The sequence below is a fragment of the Belonocnema kinseyi genome, chromosome 6 (genome assembly GCF_010883055.1).
Source record: "Belonocnema kinseyi isolate 2016_QV_RU_SX_M_011 chromosome 6, B_treatae_v1, whole genome shotgun sequence".
NCBI classification, from domain to species: Eukaryota; Metazoa; Arthropoda; class Insecta; order Hymenoptera; family Cynipidae; genus Belonocnema; species Belonocnema kinseyi.
The window spans coordinates 75,158,382-75,180,124 of record NC_046662.1 but is presented as its reverse complement, the minus strand read 5'-3'; the positions used below and the strand labels follow the sequence as shown (position 1 = coordinate 75,180,124).

At 28.5% G+C, this 21,743-nt stretch overlaps 1 protein-coding gene across 1 annotated transcript in view; it reads right to left on the bottom strand.

The window, feature by feature from the left end:
* Positions 1–3,704: 3,704 nt before the first annotated feature.
* Positions 3,705–21,743, bottom strand: part of LOC117175238 (syntaxin-1A) — a 133,661-nt gene continuing 115,622 nt past the window's right edge. The window contains exons 5-8 of the mRNA XM_033364911.1: positions 19,991–20,064; positions 19,549–19,686; positions 17,163–17,273; positions 3,705–5,361 (exon numbers count right to left, since the gene is read on the bottom strand). Coding sequence (XP_033220802.1) covers positions 5,284–5,361; positions 17,163–17,273; positions 19,549–19,686; positions 19,991–20,064 — 401 coding nt within the window. The 3' untranslated portion in view covers positions 3,705–5,283. The remainder of the gene's footprint in view (positions 5,362–17,162; positions 17,274–19,548; positions 19,687–19,990; positions 20,065–21,743) is intronic.

Genomic DNA, 21,743 nt, shown 5'->3' with positions numbered 1-21,743 from the left:
TGAACATCATAACTGTCCTCATACCACACTCGCACTGGCACGCACAACGTGCGACGCATGTCGTGAAAGTATGCGTCGTGCGACGCACGTGTCCCACACATGAGGACGCAGCTGCGTCCTACCCTGCGCGCACACCGTTCGAGGAAACTTGCACGCGGTGCGCCGCACAGTCCGCGCACTTTGCCATATGAGTTATTAATATTTGGGATAATTCATAATTCATTGACTTTCTCTAAAATCGAGGGATTTAGACTTGACTTTTCAGTCCACGCCAGGTTTCAAGATTTCAAAAGATTTAAAAAATGAAAAGGTATTTCGAGAAATTTTACAAGATTATAGGGATTGCATAGGATTTTAAAGTATTTCAAGGATTAAAGATATTACAGGTTTCAAAATTTTTCACAGGCTTTCAAATTTCAAGGGATTTAAAAATATTTCGATAAATTTCATAAAATGTAGAGGATAGATTTCGTATTTTAACGCATTGGAAAAATGTAGAGGGGGTTTAAAGAATTTCACAAGATTTACGGTATATAATATGATTTTCTAGATTAGAACAGATAGCAAAATTTTAAGTTTTAAAAATATTTCAACGGATTTTAAAAGGTTTAAGGGGCTATTATAGGATTTCAGACAATTTCTAAGATTTCAGGGGACTTTTATGGGTTTCTAAGGATTTCAAAGATTTTTCATCGAATTTAAAGACTTTAAAAGTTTCTAAAAATTTATAAAAAGATTTAATAGAAAGGGATTTCAAAGGACTTCAAAGATATTATGGGATTTTAAAGGATTTCAAAAAATGTCAGGGGATTTCTTAGAACTTACAATATTTTTAACGATTTTGATTGATTCCTAAAGATTTTAAATAATTTCTAAGAATTACGAGAATTTTAAGGGATTTCAAACTATTTCAAGGCATTTCAAAGAATTTCACAAAATTTGATAGATTGTGAATTTAATGTTCAAAATTTAAGGTATTTATTATGATTTTCCAGTTTTTTAATAATTTTAACAGATTGAAAAATGTTAAGAGGATTCCGGAGAATTTCAAAGATTTTTAAGAGATTTAAGGAACTTTATGATTTCCAAGAACTTTAGGGGATTTTTAAAGAATTTTAACGGATTGAAAAAATTGCAATGAATAAGCATAAAAAATATTTTAAAATTTTAACAAATTTTGACCCAATTTAGGGAATTTCAGAAATACTTCGAAGATTTTAAAAAGTTAAAAAATATTTCAAAGGGTTTCAATAGATTTCGTAAGAGTTTAATGAATTTCAGAGAATTTACAAGATATTAAGCGATTTAAAGGGTTCACGGAGATTGCAAGGAATTTCAATTAATTTTTAAGAACTACATGAATTTCAAGGGATTTAAAAATATTTCAAGCAAATTCAAGGATTTTGGATGTAGAAGAATATCAAAGATTTCACTAGACTTTAATGGATTTCTAGGGATTTCAAATATTTAAGGAATTTATAATTTCAAAGGATTTACGCGGATTTTCATGAGAATTTTAGATTTTAAGGAATATTGAGGTATTTATTAGGGGTTTTCAAGACTTAAGGGATTTCATTACTTTAAAGATTTTAGTGGATTTTAAATGATTTCAAAGAATTTCCAATAAGATTTGAGAGGCTTACAAGGGATTTCAGAAAATTTCAAGGATGTTATGGGATTTCTAGAATTTCATGATTTTCAAAGGTTCAAAGATTTTAGGCGATTTAAAAATATTTCGAAGGATATTAAGGAATTTAAAAACATTTCGAAGCATCGTAATGTATTACAAAAATTATAGGGATTTAGAAATATTTCAAGAATTTCATAAGGTTTAAGGGCTTTTATTATTTCTAAGGATTCAATGATTTTAGGGCACATACGTATTTTCAAAAATTAAAAGATATCAAAAAGTTTTTAAGTACTTCAGGGAATATAAAAAGATTTTTAAGGATTTTCAGGATTTCATGATATCCAAAGATTTATTGATTTTAGGCGAATAAAAAAATATTTAGAATAATATCAAGGAATTTAAACAGGTTTCGAGGATTTTACAATATTTAAATGATTTTAGGTGACTTAAAAATATTTCCAAATATTCAAAGTAATTACAACGATTTTTATAGGATTTCACGGGATATCAAGGGATGTTTAAGGATTTTAAGGGATTTCAAAAGAAGTTTGGTCAAATTTGTTAGTCAAAAATTGGTCTGATATCGTTTATATAATCCCAAGCATATGTGCATATTATTTTAATGAAATTTATAATTTACCTAACATTGGATGTTCACAGTCCAAAGTATCCACCAATTGTGGTGGCCACGACAATGGCAAGAATGGCGAGGCAAATCATGATCATGATCTTCTTCTGCTCTCAGCAACAAATCCACAAGAAAATTCATTATAAATCATGAATACATCATTAGTTTTTTTCTTCTCTCACTATCTATTTTCTGTGGTGTGCAGGTTGTGACTCTTTCTCAATTTGCTCTTTTATAAAATTATAAAATTTTACTTTGAATGTAATTACATATTAATTTTAAAATCTTATCAATATGGATTAGGTAAAAATTTAAATTATTACCGATTTAACTAAAACTTGTTACCTGTATTTCACTATAAATTTTTAATTAATTTCTTTATAGTATGATTTATATACACTATTTTCTAAAACTACAATTCCAGGAATTTAAAAATACAGTTTCTGAATCTACTTGAAATTTTTTTAAGTCACCCTACAATATAAAGTTTGATAAAATATAAATAATCAGATGCATACGTTTAAAGATATTCTCAGCTTCTACGAAAATTTTTAAAAATACCATTGACATAAAAAATTCCGATTTTAAATTATTTTGCGTATGCATCTTGTACTCAGCAAATATTGCACATAGATTTTAAGCCCATGACTAGACAATTCTACATAAAAAAGAAAAAAACATTTGCTGAGCAAAATACGAGAGTACTTTCTAATTAAGAAAGCTGATCATTCTAATCTGGAAATTAAATTGAAATGAATGAAAACTAAAAATGTAAAACAAAGAAATTTATTTACACGATTGTAATACAGAAGTACGATAGACTTAAAAAATCGTTGATTCGAGGACCGTGAGAAGAAAGCACTATATTCACATTCAAAAATCCAAAAAATTATACAATACAAAAAACGACCGCCCAGAAAACTTGTTCATCAATTTAATAAAATCATCTTTAATTAAATACTAGAGAGTTTTCAAACAATATTTCCGTTTTCAAGAGCGGCTGACAACTAACAAATAAACAAAAGATTAAAAACCGACCCTCCTTAGTTGAGATTCTCATTTGATCTGAATATAAAACTATTTTATTTAATCAGAAGAATCTGTTAGCACAATGGAAAAATTTTGTTGTGGAGAATTGTATCAAAACAATAAAATCATCATCTAGGGAAGGACGTGGATCTCCAGCGCAATAAATTATAACAGATACCGTGTACGTATGAGGCAATAATATAAATACTTAAAAGAACGAGAAGGGCAATAAAGAAATGCAACGTTGGCAGTCAAAATCGCTTTGCCCTCTGACAAAGGGGGCCGTTTCGTATACTTACATGAAGCCAGAAAAAAAAGGAACAGAAGCACGACATCGAACTAGGCTCAATATCCATACTTACTTCGAATAGCTCGTCGCCTCTGAAATCATCTTAGCAATCTTCTTTTTTCTTCGAATTTCCCCTGAATCATTAACTTCGCAGCAGTGGTTAAAATACTTCCTGAATGGAGTTTTTATTGTCTCGCTACCCTCTTCTTATGTACACTTATTTTCTTCTACGATTTTTTCATTTAAAAAAATGAAATTTCCTCTTCTTTTTTATTTTCCTCTTTTTTTTTAATAATGTCTTTTTACTTTTTTTATTTTAATCTGCTTCACATATAAATTCGAAACCTTCTGAATTCAATAAATCTGAAATGGACTCTGCATCAAATCCTTTTTGCTGAAAGCTTTCTTATTCAAAGTCTTCGAATCCCTGTAGACTTGATACCTTTATCGCCACTATCCATTATTTTTGGGCGCTGATACTTACACGAAGAGTATTGCGAAATATTATAAAGAAAAAGTCTGAAAGGCTATTTATAATTCTACTCTTATGTATAGTATTTACATTTTTTCGAAAAATTCCTTTCCCCAATGTAGTCAAAGAGTCGATTATAAACCACGTAGCGCAGCACAGTTAGCCCTATTTCTAATTTTCACCAAGAGAAAAAATAATCTTGTCCATTTCAAGAGGACTTTTAATTTTAATTGTGCGTAGCCGCGAAAAACGGACTAGATTTTGCCATTTCGAGGATCTCGGCTCTTCAGAAAATTTGAAAATACTCCTTCTCTCGACAAAGTCGAGACCCTCCTATTTTTCCTCTCAGTTATTTTGAAATATTTCTACCACCTCCGTGCCCTTCGGAAAAAGAAATTGGCTGAAGCAGTTTATAAATAAAAGCCGGGTGACAAAATAATGGAATGTGGAAAAAGAGCCAGCCTAACTTCCCTTCCAGCCACCCAGGATATTATTCTATTTATCAAAAAGACAATCTTCGAGATCCTACAACACTTAGACTCGATATCGATACTTCTCTCCTCTTTTTTCGTCCTAGAAGATTAGTATCTTGTAGTTCGAGCCTTCTACTAACATATGAATAATATATGTACACAAAGTAGCCTCCAGAGGTGTTTCCTTTTGCCCTTTATCGACAACTTGATAACAATAACGAGGTATTAATAGTGCTAAGAAATACTGTTAAGCACGAAAATAATAATGCGTGAATTGAAAAAGTGTATGTCGATTAAGAGGTTGAAATTCAAATGCATTTTCAAAATGCAGGCCAGTGTTTTTTACATTTTTCAGCGTCTTTAAAATTTACTAAAGACTGGAGAAGTGTCTCCCTCAAACTAACAAAAATTACAATATAATATTCGACTATAAGAAAAAAAATCTTGACTTCCGTTTGCTACTTGGTAGCCAACATTTTTTTTCTCAAAGAAATTCGATTTCGTAATTTCTATTTTTCCTTAGAATTATTTACAAACAAAAAATTGGAACAAGAGTAAGACGACGATCGCAGACTGGGGAGAAAGAAAGATGTGAAAGGTTCGATTCTCAGGAACGTCCAGCAGCGTGCATTGATGATTTATATTTACTGGATTCACTGGGACGTCAAAGACGAACTGAAATCGGGAGATGAATGAATTTATGCTCTGAAAAGGTGCACATGTGTCTCTGGTCTCGGGTTGAGTTGATAGCCATCCAGGAAATCAGCTCAAACTAGTTACCAAAATGATTATCAAAATGATGACCGCCACTGTCAGGCAGACTACGATCAGGATCATTTTCTGTAAACAAAATGGTTTTATTTTAATTCTACCCGCATCGTTTACTCAAAAAGATTTTCCTGGTACAAATGACACTACAAAATTGCGTTTTATTTTGATCATATTCATTACTCTCAAGACTGGGTTATTCTAAAGACAGTAATTCAGAAGTTTATTTTCCAGCGTTTTGATAATTTTTAATGGGGAAATTTCGAGATTTAATTATTCTGAAATGAATTGTTTCGTATTTAAAATTACAATTGATCATGACTTCTAGAGTTTAATGAATTTTATAGTGGAAACTTTCAAAATTTAATTAGGGGTCATCCATAAATTACGTAACACAATTTTCCGAATTTTTTTTGACCCCGTATAATAACAATAATAATTTTGAAGCATTAAAAATTGAACAATATTTCAATTTGTATAAGTGGCACAAATCGTTCAATTTGATCGATTTCATAATTGAAAATGTTAGAATTAAACCATCTTAAATTGCAGCTTTAAAGAATTTTAAACTGAAAACCTTTAAAATTAAATTATTCCAAATTCAAAAGTTCAAATTGGAGTTCATCAAAATTACATAACTTTGTATCTCATACTTACAAAAAAATTTTCAACTGAGAACCTTTTTATTCAAAATTTGAAGGCTCAAACTTAAAAATCTCAAAATTAAAAATAATTCTAAACTAAAAATGAATAAAACTTTATTATTCCAAATACAAACGCTAAAAATTGATGAATTTAAAATTGGCAACATTCAAAATTGAATGATATAAAATAAAAATATTTAAGTTTCTATTATTTAAAATTAGATTAGTACTACTTTTAAAATTTGTAATTTGATTCAATTTAAAAAATATTAAAAACTTTCATTTATAATATGGTAAAAATAATTTTGACTTAAATTTTAGGAATTTAAATCCTGAAGCGATCGTATTTAAATACTCCAAATTTAAAGCTTTTAACAAAGAAATCAATTTATTCAGAGAATAAGTTTTTTTCAATTTTATTTTTTATCATTTGTATCGATTCAGAAAATCTGTTCAAGTAAAAAATATCCTGTCAAATCCATTTTAAACGCTTTCTAAAAAATCGAATTATTATTATTATTATTATTATTATTTTACATAAATTCAATTATATTAATCAGTTCTATACTAAAGTTTGACAGAATATTTGATTTCTAATGTACGTAAATACTAGGGCATATTATATTACGAAAATATCCAGCACAGTCGTTGATTCTACACCAAAATATTTTTATTTATTATTTTACTTCTTTTGGTGGAGAATCTTTGATGAAAAGTAGAATTAGTCAAAGATTTTGTTACACTTAATTAAGAGATTAGACGATTAGTATTCAGAATTGTAAGGAAGACATGTTAATATCACGTTAGTCAGAGTGCCTTTTAATCCCCAAATAGAGAGAGAAAGAGACGTGCTGTTTGAAGAAGAAATAGTGAAAAGCAGTTTTTTTAACATTAAAGCACGAATATACGCTCGATTTACAAGACTGGTGAACGTCGCTTTGCAGAGGATTACTTTCTTGATTATGTAAATTTGTTGTTATAAGAATGTAACTGTTTTCGACTATCATTTAAAAGTCGAGAACTTTTGTTTATTATATTAAAGACCATAAATTCTGAAAGAAAAAACACTTTGCTTTCTCTTTCAGGACAACAAAGTTTCCAACTTTTTATTCAGTCATCAACATTTTGAAAATAGCGACTGAGATGAATATTAAATCAGAATTTCCTCCAGAGTCGGAATTTTTTTCATGAATTGACTTAGTATTTTTTCTGAGTATCTTGTCAATTCTAATCAGTTTCAGGGATTTGAAAAAATTCTTGATACTGATCTTAAATTTTGCAGAGCGACTTTCATTCAATATTTTTTGCCGTACACGAAGTTGCTCGAAGACGATCACTAGCCCACTTATTAGCAGAGACACTTTACATTATACAGCACAAGTCGAGAACACCTTTAAACAAATTTTTAAACACTTGATGTACACCCAACAAAACAGTGAGTAAAACATTGTCACGGAAGCTATTTTAAAGTTTTGAAAATGTTTTCCAGGTTCAAAAGAAAACTTTTTCAAACAACGCAAGTCACTTAAAGAAAACAATCTGTTGATTGAAGTTTTTCTCGAGGGGTCATCCACATATTACCCATCCCCCCATTTGTTACGTAACTTTTAGTAATGTTTCCCCCCTCTATAAATACGGTTTCTATACGTGCAAAAATTATTGCCAATTTTTATGTGTACAATTTTCGATAAGAAACAATAATATAAAATCATTTTGTAGACAAAATAATTTTGTATCAAGTTAGATTTTTTTTTAATTAATGAAAATATGTTTGTTTAAATTGGTTAATGGAACACTTATTTAAAACATAAAAAATAGCATTATTATTGGCGCGTTAGGCGCGCGTCTAGGCTTTAATTTTTGTACAGGATTTTACCAATTCAAAAAAAAAAAAAAAAACAATCTAGCCAGTTTAAAAGATATTTAGGACATTTTCAGAAGTTTGCAACAATAAAAAAATAAAATATTTTATAAATTTTCGGAAATAGTTCAAAGATTAAAAATAAGTTAAATTTTTTTAAAATTCTTAAGTATCTTTTTAAGCTGAATCGAATTATTCATACAATTTTAAATAATCTTCAAAAATTAGACAAATTTTAAAGATTTTTGTTCCACATTAGAAAATATAGGGATTGTAGTTATTATTCAGAGTACTTTTTAATTATTTAGATTCGAGAATTTGAAAATACGGTAATATTATAAACCATCAGAAAATTTATTATTCTGGAATTTTCTAATTTGAAAGTTGTTTAATGTCAGCAAATTTATAATTTCTGGAATTTTCTTTTATTATTACTTTCTTTTTCGGTAAATGCAGAGTATCGAGAATTTTATTTTTCGTGATTTTTCAGTAGTCCCATGTTTAGAAATATTTTGAAATATTTTTAACTGTCCTTGAAAAATTAATTTTTCAAAATAAAAAATCATTAGAAATTTCTTTATTATTTTGAAACCGTTTAGAATCCTTAAAAAACTTCAAAATTTCACTCTAAAATCTTCAAGAAACTAAATTTTGTTTTTCATTTTTTTAAATATGTTCCAATTTTAAATTATTGTTGAAATTGTTTTCTAAACTTCTCAATATATTTTAAAATGATTCACATTTTTCTAAAAAATTTTTTAAAATTCTACAAAATAAAAAAATTACCTTAAAATCTTGGAGATTCTTTTTCAACATTTTTCTAAATATTTTGAAAGGTTTTAAAATCTTTTTAAATATTCTTTTAAAATAAGATTATAAAAATTAAGATCCAATTAAAATTTTTACAAGGAGTTTTAAGAACATTTTTTTATTCTCTCGAAACGTTTCAAAATTCTTAAAAAGATTCTAATTTTTTGTTCGAAATCTGCAAAAATCTACACATACTTGACAAAATTGCTTTAAAATCCTCCAGATTCTGTTTTCGACAATTTTGGAAATCTTTTGAAACGTTTAAAAATTGTATGGAATATTTCGAAATCTTCAAAAATATACACTTTGTTCAAAATGTTTTAAAATCTTCTCAAGTTTTTAATTATTTTTGCAATTTTCTCAAAACTTCTAAATTTCTCCAGAATCTTTTTTGGCAATCTTGACAATCTTTAGCAATTTCCACTTAAAATTAATTTTTTTTAATTAAAAAAAGAATTTGAAATTATTCTAGGAATTTCAGGGAAAATGGTTGTCCTCTTGAAACATTTCGAAGATTTGTAATTTAATATGATTTTATATTATTCTCACTCTTGAATTATTTTAGTTTGAAAAATTACATCTTAAGAAACTTTACATAACATTTCTCGAAACCTACCCCATCGTAACAGGACCATAACAGCTCGTGTTGAACCCTACTTGTCTCCTAAATACGTTACGTAATATGAGGATGACCCCCAAAGTTAACAAATTCAAAGGGGCTCAATTCTTTTTTACTTAAAATAAATTTTGATCTACGATCAGTTTTCAAGGAAATGAAGGACAATTTGAAATTTTTTGCCAAGTTTAATATTAACTTTCAAAATTTGCCAATTGTCTCAAATTTTGCGCAAGATTTTATGAAAATAGAACCCCTTTAAAACTCTTTTCCAAAATATTAAATTAGTATGCATAATTTCTCATTATTTGTCGAGAAACAGAAGCATCATGTTTGACAAAACTTTAGCGACGAATACTTACAGGTAAGAAGGACAAAGTGCGAAACATGATAAATCACGATGCGTGGTTAGTAATGCGAGGATTAATTTCGGTGCTAAGCTGGTGTGACCGTTGGATTAAAATGTGATTTTTGGTGAGAATATAAAAAGGCATTTTTTTCATCCTCTGTTAATAATTGTGACACCTGAGTGAAAAATCCGATTTACGGCGTGTCGTCACTAATCCATTTCGCCACTTTCTAAAAAAAAACAATCAAGTATTCTGTCTCGTCATCCGTACTTGCACCCTCTGGCCCTTCTTAATTCGAATTTGGGAAGGCTTTTATTCGCCAATGAGAAGTGCTTTTGGTTCGCTATTTTCGGAGATGTTCAAGTTCGTAATTTTTTTTTTTTGTAATTTTCTCTCCTCCCTTTCTGTCTATCTATTTGTCTATCTACCTATTTGTCTATCTATCTATTGCTCTCTTTCTCTCCCTGTCTCTCTATTTCTACAGCCGTTTAGAATTTTGGAAGAAACGCTCCTATTATGGAGATCAATATGACCAGAGTTACTGCAACGCAGATCATAATCATGATCATTTTCTGTGGACAAAAAGCAAAATCGATATCAGTCAGTATTGTTGAACGACCCGGTAACGACCAACATTGTTGGCGAAAGAGGAATTAATTAGGAAAACATATAATGTAGATTGTAGATTTTCGAGAAATTACGGAACAACGAGCACTGCCAATGCGAGCACCAAGACCTGGGCAAAGCTCAAGCTTCTCATTATTATTTATTCCATATAATTTTTTTTACATTTATTTTTTTATTTCATATTTGACACAAACAAAACTTTCTAAAAATCAACTTTTCTCTTGTTTATTCTTTTGTAGACATAACTGATAGTAGATAATAAATTCAAAATACTATACAGTTTAGTTTGAACCAACTGAAATAAATGTATAATATTTTTCTCGAATCTTTACTATTTCAGGGATATGTATTTTTTTTAATCCTTGATAATTTGTACCGATTCTCAATTTTTTGTTATATCTGGAGTTTTGTTGAAATATTAGTTTTCATTTGCCGTTTGCAAAAATGTTCAAACGTTCAATAATATACCATTACAAAATAGAAGTATTCTATTCTTCAAAATTCTTCAATTTGAACTTGTAAACCGAACAATATTGAGAATTTAAAAAATAAGAGACACACAAACTACCACTTTCAAATTGAGCCATTACAAACTGAATGCATAATTCAAAATTTGAATTCTTAAAAATAAATAAATTTTCAATTGAAACGATTCCTTTAAAGATTTTGAGATTTTTTGAAATATTTATAACTTTTCTTTAAGAACTCATTTTTCAAAACAAAAAAAAATTTGTTTTCCAGAAATCTTAAGAAAATATTTTTTAAATCTTGAAACCCTTCAAAATACTTAAAAAGCTTCAAAATTTGATTTTTGAAATCTTCAAAAATCTACATTTTTGTTTTAATGTTTTGAAATATTTTCAAATTTAACATTATTCTTGAAATTCCTTTTAAACTTCTAAATGTATTTGAAAATGATTCACATTTTTCCAAGTTTTTAGAAATAGTTGAAAAACTAACAAAAATTTTGGAGATTCCTTTTCAATAATTTTTTTAGTCTTTCAAACTGTTTAAATCTGTTTAAAGTATTCACTTTAAATTAATTTCAAAACATAAAAAATGATAAAAAATTTTCCCAAGAAATCTCACTTTTGCTTATTATTTTAAAACCTTTAAACTCCTTAAAAAGATTCAACATATAATTTGTAAATTTTAAATAATTTTTGAAATTTTTAAAAAACTTCTACATATCTTTTAAATAGATTCAGATTTTTTGAAGAATTTCTTGTAATCCTGTAAAATTACAAAATTTGCTTGGAAATCTTCCAGATACTTGTTTGAGGTTTAATAATGTACCAGAACAAAATATAAGTCTTATCTTGTACTCTACTATTCTTCCATTGGAACTTGTAAACCTGAAAATTTTTGATAATTTTTTAAACAAGAGACTCACAAACTATTACCATTTTCAAATTAAAGCTTTAAAAACTGAATAAATAATTGGGAATTTGAATCCTTGGAAATAAATTCATTTTAAAATTAAGTATTCTAAATTGAACTGAACAAAAAAAAACGAAGAAAATTAAATAATTCTTAATTGAAAAAAATCAAAATTAGAGGATTCTAAAGTTCATTTAAAACAGAATACTTTTAAAAATAAAATTGTAGAATAAACATTTTTTTATACTGGAATCCTTTAAAGTTTAATTATTATAAATTAAATAGTTTAAAATTAATCATTTTAAAATTGTAATTTGTATTTTTCAAAATAGAAAACCGATATCGTAAGGTTCACAATTTTATTGAAAATCTAGAACTCGACAATTGTAACGAGCTACTTGATCCATTTGACATTGTCGTATAATTATGAATTTGAAATTATTAAAAAATACTCAAATAATGTATAAAGCTTCAATTCGAAATCTACAATTGTTTCTATGTGAAGCGGTACAATTTTTTTGTAAGACTGCAATTTTCAACGCTTAAATATAAAAAAATTTATTTTAAACAGACATGGAACTGTTAATTCTTTACATTAAATTATTATTCAAATCGTCGTTGAATTTCAAATCTTTTTAAGTTTTACTTGTTTGAAAACTTGCCTTTGAAACTATTTAAAAAAATTGATTTGAAATTAGGCCCTAAAAACAAGAATGTTTTAAAGAAAAAGGCTTTAGAATTACAGTGCGAATTGTGCACTGAATGATTTCATACTTGAAAATGTTAAAAAATAAACTTTTCAAACTCAAAAGCATTTTAAATCCAATTCATTAAAAATTGCATACAATTGAATGATTTCATATTTGGAAGTGTTACAAATTGAAAATTTTAAACTCAAAGAATTAAAAATAAAATTCGTTAAGACTTTCATAATTTCATATGATATCAAGTTGGTGACATTTAATATGATTAGAGAGGTTTTTGTATTAAAAAAATTTTGTAATTCCTAGCAAATTAATTACTCTCATTACATTAAAAAAAATATAGCATCAAAAATGTGTTAAATGAATTTAAAGTAACCCAATTAAAAAATTTCTTAATATTCTTGTAGACAATATAAAGCAATCCTCCTGTGGAAATGATGAAAATCAACAAATAAAGGGTGTCACGGCACAACCACGTGAGTGTCATTTTTTTAAACGCGTTGTTTTGGCTTAAAAATTCTCTAAAATTCTACCGGACATTGTGGTAAAAGGATGCATCCAAATTCGAACTGGAAGAGGGCTTTTATCTCGAGAAACTGTGATCAATCAAACGAACACTTAAATCTTTGTATTCAATTACATTATGTTGTACTAAATAGTTACAAAATGCAACTAAACTAAATATTTGGAATAAAATTAGCAATTTATATATATTTCTTAAATCCATGGACTTACACGGTTTTGACAGCAATCGATTGTTGACGATTTGTATTTCGTAAACTATTAAATTAAAAAAAAATTTGTTAATCCGGATGGACTTACATGCTTCTGCCGCTACACCCTTCAAATGTTCATTTCATACTGTCCCCTTTAATTCTTTCCCACAGTCCTTCTATTTATTTATTCTACCTTTTTCCCGTTATATTTACTTTCGTTAAGAAAACAAGTGAGGATAAACAAAGCTAAAAATAACCGTAACAACTTTCTTAAATTACAAGTAAACTTCATCTTATTTACAAGTAGCTGTGAAACTGACATTTATATTGAGCAATTTTGCCCTGGTCTTTTCGCCAAGCCTTAAGATCTGGTGCATAATTATAGTTGAAAATAAGTGCAAAAAAAAAAACGAATAAAAAAATTGTTCTATAGTCTTGAATAAATTTAAGAATGAAGAGGGGGAAAATGGACCTCGATGCTCACGGCTTACGATGTGATGAATGTGTACTGCGAATTATTTAGATATAATTACATTATGACCGGAAATTTGATTTGCCTTGTCAGTATGGCATTATCGTGCAATTGAATAAATCGAAAAACTCTAGTTTAAAAAAACTAGATTCATATGCACATGAAAAGAAAGAGAATCATTCCCTAATATTCATATTAAAATGCTTTTTTAAAGCGATATGAACTTTAAACCAAAAAAAGTATGAAAGGAAAAGAACATTTTTGAATTGTTTTATGAAACTAGAGAATTTATAGTAATCCATTTTTAAAAGATAAATATTTATCTTTAATTTGTGTATTATAAAGATAAAAATAAATAAATTGATCAATTATTGGGAAAAAGTACCAAATCGGTCTTGTAAAAGTATTTTTTAGTCTACAGGTTCGTCACTAGGAAACGTTTTTTGTTGAAAATGTGTGATAGTATGATTCTGAGTGAGAATTATCTAATCTACTCTACATTGTGAAACTTTCTAAAGGAATTCAGTTCTCGGCGATTTTTAAAACTTCTTGCAACATCAGACTTTTTTCCAAAAACATGAGCATTTTGATCGTTGAAAAGATGTCATAAACTAAACTGATAAATTGTCAGTCGTAAATTAACTGGTGTTTTTACACTTTTCTCCGGAACTAAAAGACCTGCTTAATGAATGCATCCAACTATGAACACAATCAAAGCATCCAAAGTTTAATTTAATTCATAATTTGCTGAAAGATTGAACGTATTTACGCAAAATTAAATAAATAATTTGACGTTTAAAAGATTGATTTGGAGTAAATAAAAATGCCGCAGATTTAGCTGAAATCCTTTAAAGAAAGAATAGAAATTTACGAGACTAACCACATCTAACCACATCGCTAATTACTACGAGACTAATGTCGATACTCTGGGGAGGATCTAGTTAAATAAAATCAAACAATGTCAGACCATGCGTCGTGCTGCCCCCCATGTTGATAATCTATCAGCTTCGAAAATCATAGTCACAATAATCGATGCAATTACCAAACACGTGTGAGGGTGAAAATCTTGCTTCTGCTGCTCGTTGTCGCTTCATTTTCAGTCTCATCGCTAAACACCTAAAACTACAACCTACTTGGTCGCTCTACCACAATTCAAATTTCAATTTTAATCACGACAATCATATTCGCATATCCGACGTCAGGCTACACAATGGCGAATATAACGAAACCAACAATTAAAATCTAAAATAGTCAACCCTTTTTTCAGATTATAATTATTTCCAATATATTTTTTTCTATACTCATTTCCCTGCTCCACCTTTCAAGAGAAAAGCACCCTTGTTATACGTTTAATCAAATTTAATCTCCTCTCAATATTCTCGGCAATTTAAATTAAAAATAGTTTCCCAAGAAATAAAAAGTATGAAATGACTGACTTTCTTCCAACAAATTCTCATTTTACAAATAGCTTTTGAAATAATCTTTTTCTAGAATGACAAACTCGTGAAGTAAATCTCGATACATGATTCTAGGATCTAAAATGAGAAAATATTCGGCGCTTTTTTAACTAGTTGTAGTTTTTTGTTCCAACCTCACGAAGTTTCTCACCTTTGAAACTGAAAATTAAAATAAAGTAAGCATACGGGTATAAGTCTAGCAGTAGGTAAAGCCTTTTTAGCCATAGGACTAGCTATAAGCGACGGAAGAATTTACTTCGATCTGGATTAAGAACTTTCCTTTTCAAGTTCACTAAGTGGAGAACTTGTCAAAAGTCTGGCAACTAAAAATGAAAACTTTGTTTCTATTTTCGAGATCTGAACTTTGCCTCGAAATCGATTCTCCCAGAAATGCAGGTTGATTCTAATATCTCATCCGATAATTTTTAACAAGCTTTAAAAAATTATATATATGCAATTAATAGATTTTCTGTCTAAAAAAGGCAAATTATTGCATCCACTGATGGATTTATACAAATTGCCGCCAACATGAACGCAATTTTCAGCAAATTGATAATTTGGTCGACTCTCGAGCGTTGGAACTAATGCTTCACTGACGCTACGTAATTGTCAGTTCAACTTGGAAACTACGAAAATCTGTCATTTTCGTTATCTTCCAAGCACTGGATAAAAATCTTCAAAATCTCACAAATTCAATGATTAATTAGTCAAAGCTTTTAGCGTTACAATTTCTGAAAATTTGGTATATAAACTCTATTCGTTAATTAAAAAAAATAGAATTACTATTAAAATTATTGAAAGAATCGATCATGAAAAATATTTCAAAGTGCTTCGAAGATTTTTTTAAACAAAAGCTATCACGATATTGACTAAAGACTAAAACTACTACTACCATTATTTTATTTTAGTTATCGACTTGAACAAGCTTCTGGCTAATCGCTGGTCGCTCTGGAAGTTGGAAAGGGAGATCAAAATTGGATAGGAAGAAAATAAAGGAAGTTGATCTTAATTTAGGAAAACAAGTAGGTAAACGGAAAATAAGCAAATGAATTATTCTTGCCCGAAATCCAAATAAATTCATTGACATTTTTTAAAGGACCCAATACAGAACTCAAGAGCAAAACGTCATTCTGGGAAGAGATTAGGATTGAGGAAACCTGGGGAACAAATCGTCTGTCTATCTTTTAAATTCTTTTACCTGCGGAGAAATTTCGTCAATCTCTGTGATTTTGAGCTCTTCTTTTGCACAACCAACGTCAGACTGATTCACCAAGCAATCCGATTCTAGATCGACAGACTGGCTTCTCAGGTCCACAGGTTCATCCTGCCATCGTAAGGAATAAAGGAAAACGGATCGAAGGGAATTTTATAAGGAAACGTGCGACCCACGGGAATCCAGCAGAGCACCAGAAAGCCTCTTTGGCATTCGTTATATTTATGCATTCGTGGATTTACACACAGAAAAACATGATACGAATGTAAGTACAAACAATTGGCAGCGGCTCGCCGAAAAAATGCGACACCAAACACAAAACGTCGTATTCAAATATACGAGCAGGTATTATCAATTTGTTTTTTTGAGGGGATGTTTTTTTGTATTTTTTTGTAAGGGGGAGCATTTGTTTTCTTATGTACATGAATTACTAAAATAGAGACGAGTATTTGCATCCGCACACATATACAAATGTACACAAAAGACAAACGACGTTACACAGTTTAGTTAAATAGTTGGCGGTTAGTAAAGTTGGACAGAGCAATAGTGGACAGAGGCACAATCAGCACACCCATGTTATCAAAGAGAAGAGACACAGAGAGTTTATGGCAGTTTATGATTGATTATGTTATGAACCAGAATTAGAGATTTTTTTAAAATAAAAATAAAAATAAAAATGGAATAATAGTAATGATAGATACTAGTGTATCGACGTAAGCATCGATTCGGTGGCAAACGAATCGTTTTGGCGATTTTGAATCAGAGATTCAAAAGTGAAATCATTCGAGAGTGCAAGTATGGGGATGAGATTGTTAAATAAAATTGAGGAGAGGGTTTGATGAGAGGCAATAAATAATGAGATTTAAAAAATGAGGTAATAAGTAATGTTAGCCAGATGAAAATACCAGCAGGAAAGTTGTCTTGAAATTTGAAAGAGGGGATGGAATAAGGAAAAGGGTGAAAGAAAAAGTGACCAATTAGATGCAAACAAATGTGAGGGTATATCAGATGGGGAAGACTCACCCGTCGGGCTTTGCTTTGATACTTGAGTGCTTTTTTGGTGTCCTGTGTGGCCGTTTGAACATAGTCGACCGCGTGTTCGACGTGGTATTCTATGCGATCTATCATCTCACCCTGAAAAGACATGGCATGAATTATTTACGTGATTTGTTCAACGTGATTTTATTACAGGGTCGATCAGGAATCTTGAGAAAAATGTCTACTCCACTTTCCAGATCTTTTAGTCAGTGGTCTCTACCAATTGTATAGGTCACTCAGTTCCACCGTTTTCTAATTCCAGCCGTCAAAGTAAAAACGTCCCGGTTATTTAAATTTTAAGGTTCAAACACAAAAAACTAAACAATTTATCATTTCAAATTTTGACCAAAGAATCACTGAATCGATAAATATAATGTGAGACAATTTTAAACTTGCATCGTTTGAAATTATTAAAGTTTCATAGCTTAAAAGCTTTAATTTCAAGGTCTTTAAAACACCAAAATAATGTGAGAGGTTAATAAACACACACTAAAAATGGTTAAACTATTATTAGAACTTTTAATTTAAAATTGTGGAAGACTGATCAATAGAAAGTGTCTCATTTATAAATTTTCAATATACAGTTATTCAATTTGGAACATTTTAAATTAAATTATTTAACTACTAATCCTTTCAATTATAAATTAAAAAATTTCGAGCAATTTAAATTTTAAACTAAACAGCTTTTACCTTACGCTTCAATTAAAAATTGTATCTACAACGCGAAGCACTTTTAAATTAAAATGGTTAAACTCTTGAAATTTCAATCCATTTTGAATGTCGTGAATTAATAATTGTTCAACCAAGAAATTGTTCGATTTTTCAATCTAAAAATTGTTGTAATTTAAAATCTTTATATGAAAACTTGTTCTTTTAAAATGAAATCAAATTTCATCATTTTCAATGGTTAAACTGATAATTATCAGATTATACACGCTACCAGAGTTTAAATTTGTCCAACTAAGATCATACAACACACACGAAGCTTTTCTGATTACTTAATATAAAGGTTTAAAACTTATTACTTAACAATTAGACTCTTTGAAATTTTATTTAGCCTCTTAAAACCTTTGAAAATTCTCAAAAGCTTTTATTTCGAAATTTTCAAAACTCTACATTTTGTTTGAAATGTTATGAAATCCTTTCAAGATTTAAGATATTTTCGAATCTTTCGAAATAATTCAGTTTTCCTAGTTAAGATTCCACAATAATTAAAAAAATAATAATCTTAAGATCTTCCAGATTATTTTTTGACATATTTTAAAACTTTAAAAACATAAAATAAATCCTTTAAAATAAAACCTAAGCCATTTTTAATTCACCAGAAATGTTATTGTCGATATTGGGTTTTTTTTTGTTACCAGTACAAATAGATTTATACTGTACACACTTCGTAAATTAAGATACTACAAGTTTTTATCAAAAATTTAATTTTTTTCATTTCTTTAAAAGTGTGAGAAAGATTACAAATTATACTGTCATTGCAAAACTCTAAGCACAGAATTACACTCCATTCTTAAAAATTAATTTACTATTAAAAGGTTCTATTTTATCACGGATGTTCAGAAACATTTAGTAATACATTTTATTTTATTATTATCAATAGATAAAAAAATGAAAACTAAATGTAGATTCCCAGGTCGAATTTATATTCCCGGATAATTCCCGAATTTATTTTAATTCCCGGATATTCCTCGTTTAGCAGACACCATGGGTGAATTCTTTAAAAAAATCGTATTCCAAAAATTATAAATCTTTTTCTTTAAACAGAATTAAAATCGCTGATGCGCAAAATTATCTAGTTCTGTAAAAGCCTTTCTGAATGAATCTAAATTTAAACACGCTAATAAATGCATAAATAATTGACAGTTATTATTACGAGTAAGATGATTTCCTCGATAATTATTATTAAAATTTATTATTATTTTCAAATACTCTGAAATATATTAACCTCCTTTTTAAAACACTAAATTCTTTTTATATCAATTCAGATCCATATTCTATTTGAATAATTTTTTAAGGCTTGAATTTTACAAGAGCTGAATAAAGTCGGGTTGCTTTTAAATTCTAAAATGTTGCAAATTTAACACTGCAAAATTGAATATTTAACTTCACTGGGGTTGAAAAAAAATTTCGCAAATTTAAAATTAATGCCGTACAATCTGAATTAATTTAAATTTGGCAACTTTCAAAAGCTACACCTTTAATTGAAGAATATTTCAATTTGAAACTACTGAATTTTCAAGCTTTGATGTTAAAAATGGTTCAACTTGAAAAGGATTCTAATGAAAAAAGTAGTCAAATTTGGTAGGCCCTGAAATTAGAAAACTTAGTCAACCTTGAAATAAAATAAAGGGTGTTTATTTTTTACCTGACTTTCGACAAGCATAGCCATGTCCATAAACATGTCGTGGAGTTCCCTGATCGAATTTTCTAATTTAATGATGTCAGCGTGACGTGCCTCGATATCTGCAAGGGTTTGTTTCGCTTGTTGCGTTTCCATGATAATCTGAAACACACATTAGCTTTCTAAAGAAGATGAAATCGATTGCTTTCAATCCGAAAACGTTCTTCCCACTTAGCCATCGAATTACCAAACCAACTATTTAATCCGATGGTCTTATAAGCTCAATCGAAAACACACCCACAAACCAATTTTACATTACATTAAACCACGGATAATTTTATGAAAGAAAACTTTAAACAAAAAATTAAAAAAATTTTGCAAACTATATAAAAAAATAGTAATTGGATTTCTATTGATGAGAACAGAGCGAGAAATTCTAATGGTTCTCTTATCATTCATGACTCACCCCTTGCGTGAACACAGCTGGATTTCCTTGTTCCAGCATTTCCTCCAGTTCCTCGTTAGTCGTCGTTCTACCCGCTGAAAAACAATCGATTGTTAGATGATATTCAATGATTCGTCAAAATTGTCGAATAATTTGTATTCATGTGTTGTCTTTTTTTGGCTTTAAAAACGAGGGAAAATAATCTGAAAAACATTGCATTAATGAACTCAGGGATCACAGCGGTTCAGCAGTTATATTAAAAAAAAGGAATTTTTACGATAGAAGGAGATGAAAAGAGGATTTCATTTATGATTGAAAACTGATTATATCATATGAGTATCTCACAAATATCAAACAAAAGTGCCCTCTAACCTTTTCTTTGGCTAGTTTTTTCAGCCATTTTTGTGTAATAATAATGTAATAATAATGTTTAAATAGTAGGTAATCATCAATGCAAAATACTAATGGATGTTAATTAATTTAATGTAATTAATACGGAAGACACGATACGTGTTAATATATTAAAATTATGACTTATTCTACTTATATTTGCTTATAATTAAGGATTAGTCACTCTAGGATCAATGGAAGTGAAAATGCTCATGTTTGAACTTGAAAAAATGTATTTTAATCTGTACTAGGAAAAAATTCACTATTTGAATAAGCTACTTTTTCTGTTTTTGTTTCCTTAAACGTTGAAATTTGGTTCTAATGTATTTTTATCAGTTAAAATCTGTCAGATGTTCCAACAAATTGTTAATGTCAGCTAAAAAAAGATTATGAAGTAAAAAAGCAAACAGAAATTAAAAGAATATTTTTCACTTATGAAGATTATAATCCACTTCAAATTAATTATACTTTATTACAGAATCCTAACAAACACTGCTTTTTTGCATATTATTTTTAATTTACAAGATTTTGTTTCTACAACTACAAGCAACATACTTTTTCTATGATTCGCTGTTTTAAACATCTTAAAAGTATTAAAAATGAATAAAATGTTTACCTTATCATTTAAGGCAGACTCAACAGTATTTTCAATTTTTCGTTTTTCCACTTAAATTTGAATTGCATTCATAGAACCCAACAAGAAAATCCGAATATGATTGGTTTAAAGTCAATTCTTTTTGTTTAAAAAGTCTACTATTATATTATTCGTTGAGAAATAATCTTTAGTGGTTCAACGATTTTATTAAAAAGTCAGCCGTTTTGGTTGAAAATTAACATTTTTGTTAAAATTTTATATTTACGTGTTAAAAATTCAACTGGTTCGTAGAAAAATTAGTCTTTAAGGTTTAGAAATTTAACAATTTGGTTACATTTTTTTTCTTTCTTGAGTGAAAAATCTGCTTTGATTGAAAAATAAACTGTTACTTTTAAAATTCCTCTATTTTGGATGAATTTAACTATTTTCTAATTAAAATTACAATCTTTTTTGGTTTAAATATTAAATATTACATATATACTATTAAATATCAAGATTTATTATTTTAGTTGAAAATCTATTTCTTTGTTTGAAAATGTAACAATTTTGTTGAAAAATGCAACGAAAAATTCGTTTTTTTTTGGTAAAAATTTAACACTTTGATTGACAATTTTTCAACTACTTGATCAAAAAATATTTTTGGTTAAAAAATTAATGATTTTCTTAAGAATTTATCAATTTTGCATCATTTCAAATATTTTTGTTTAAAAAATTAAAATATCAACTATTACATCGGTTAAACTACTTGGTTAAAAATTGATTTTTTTACGGAAAATTCATCATTTTTTG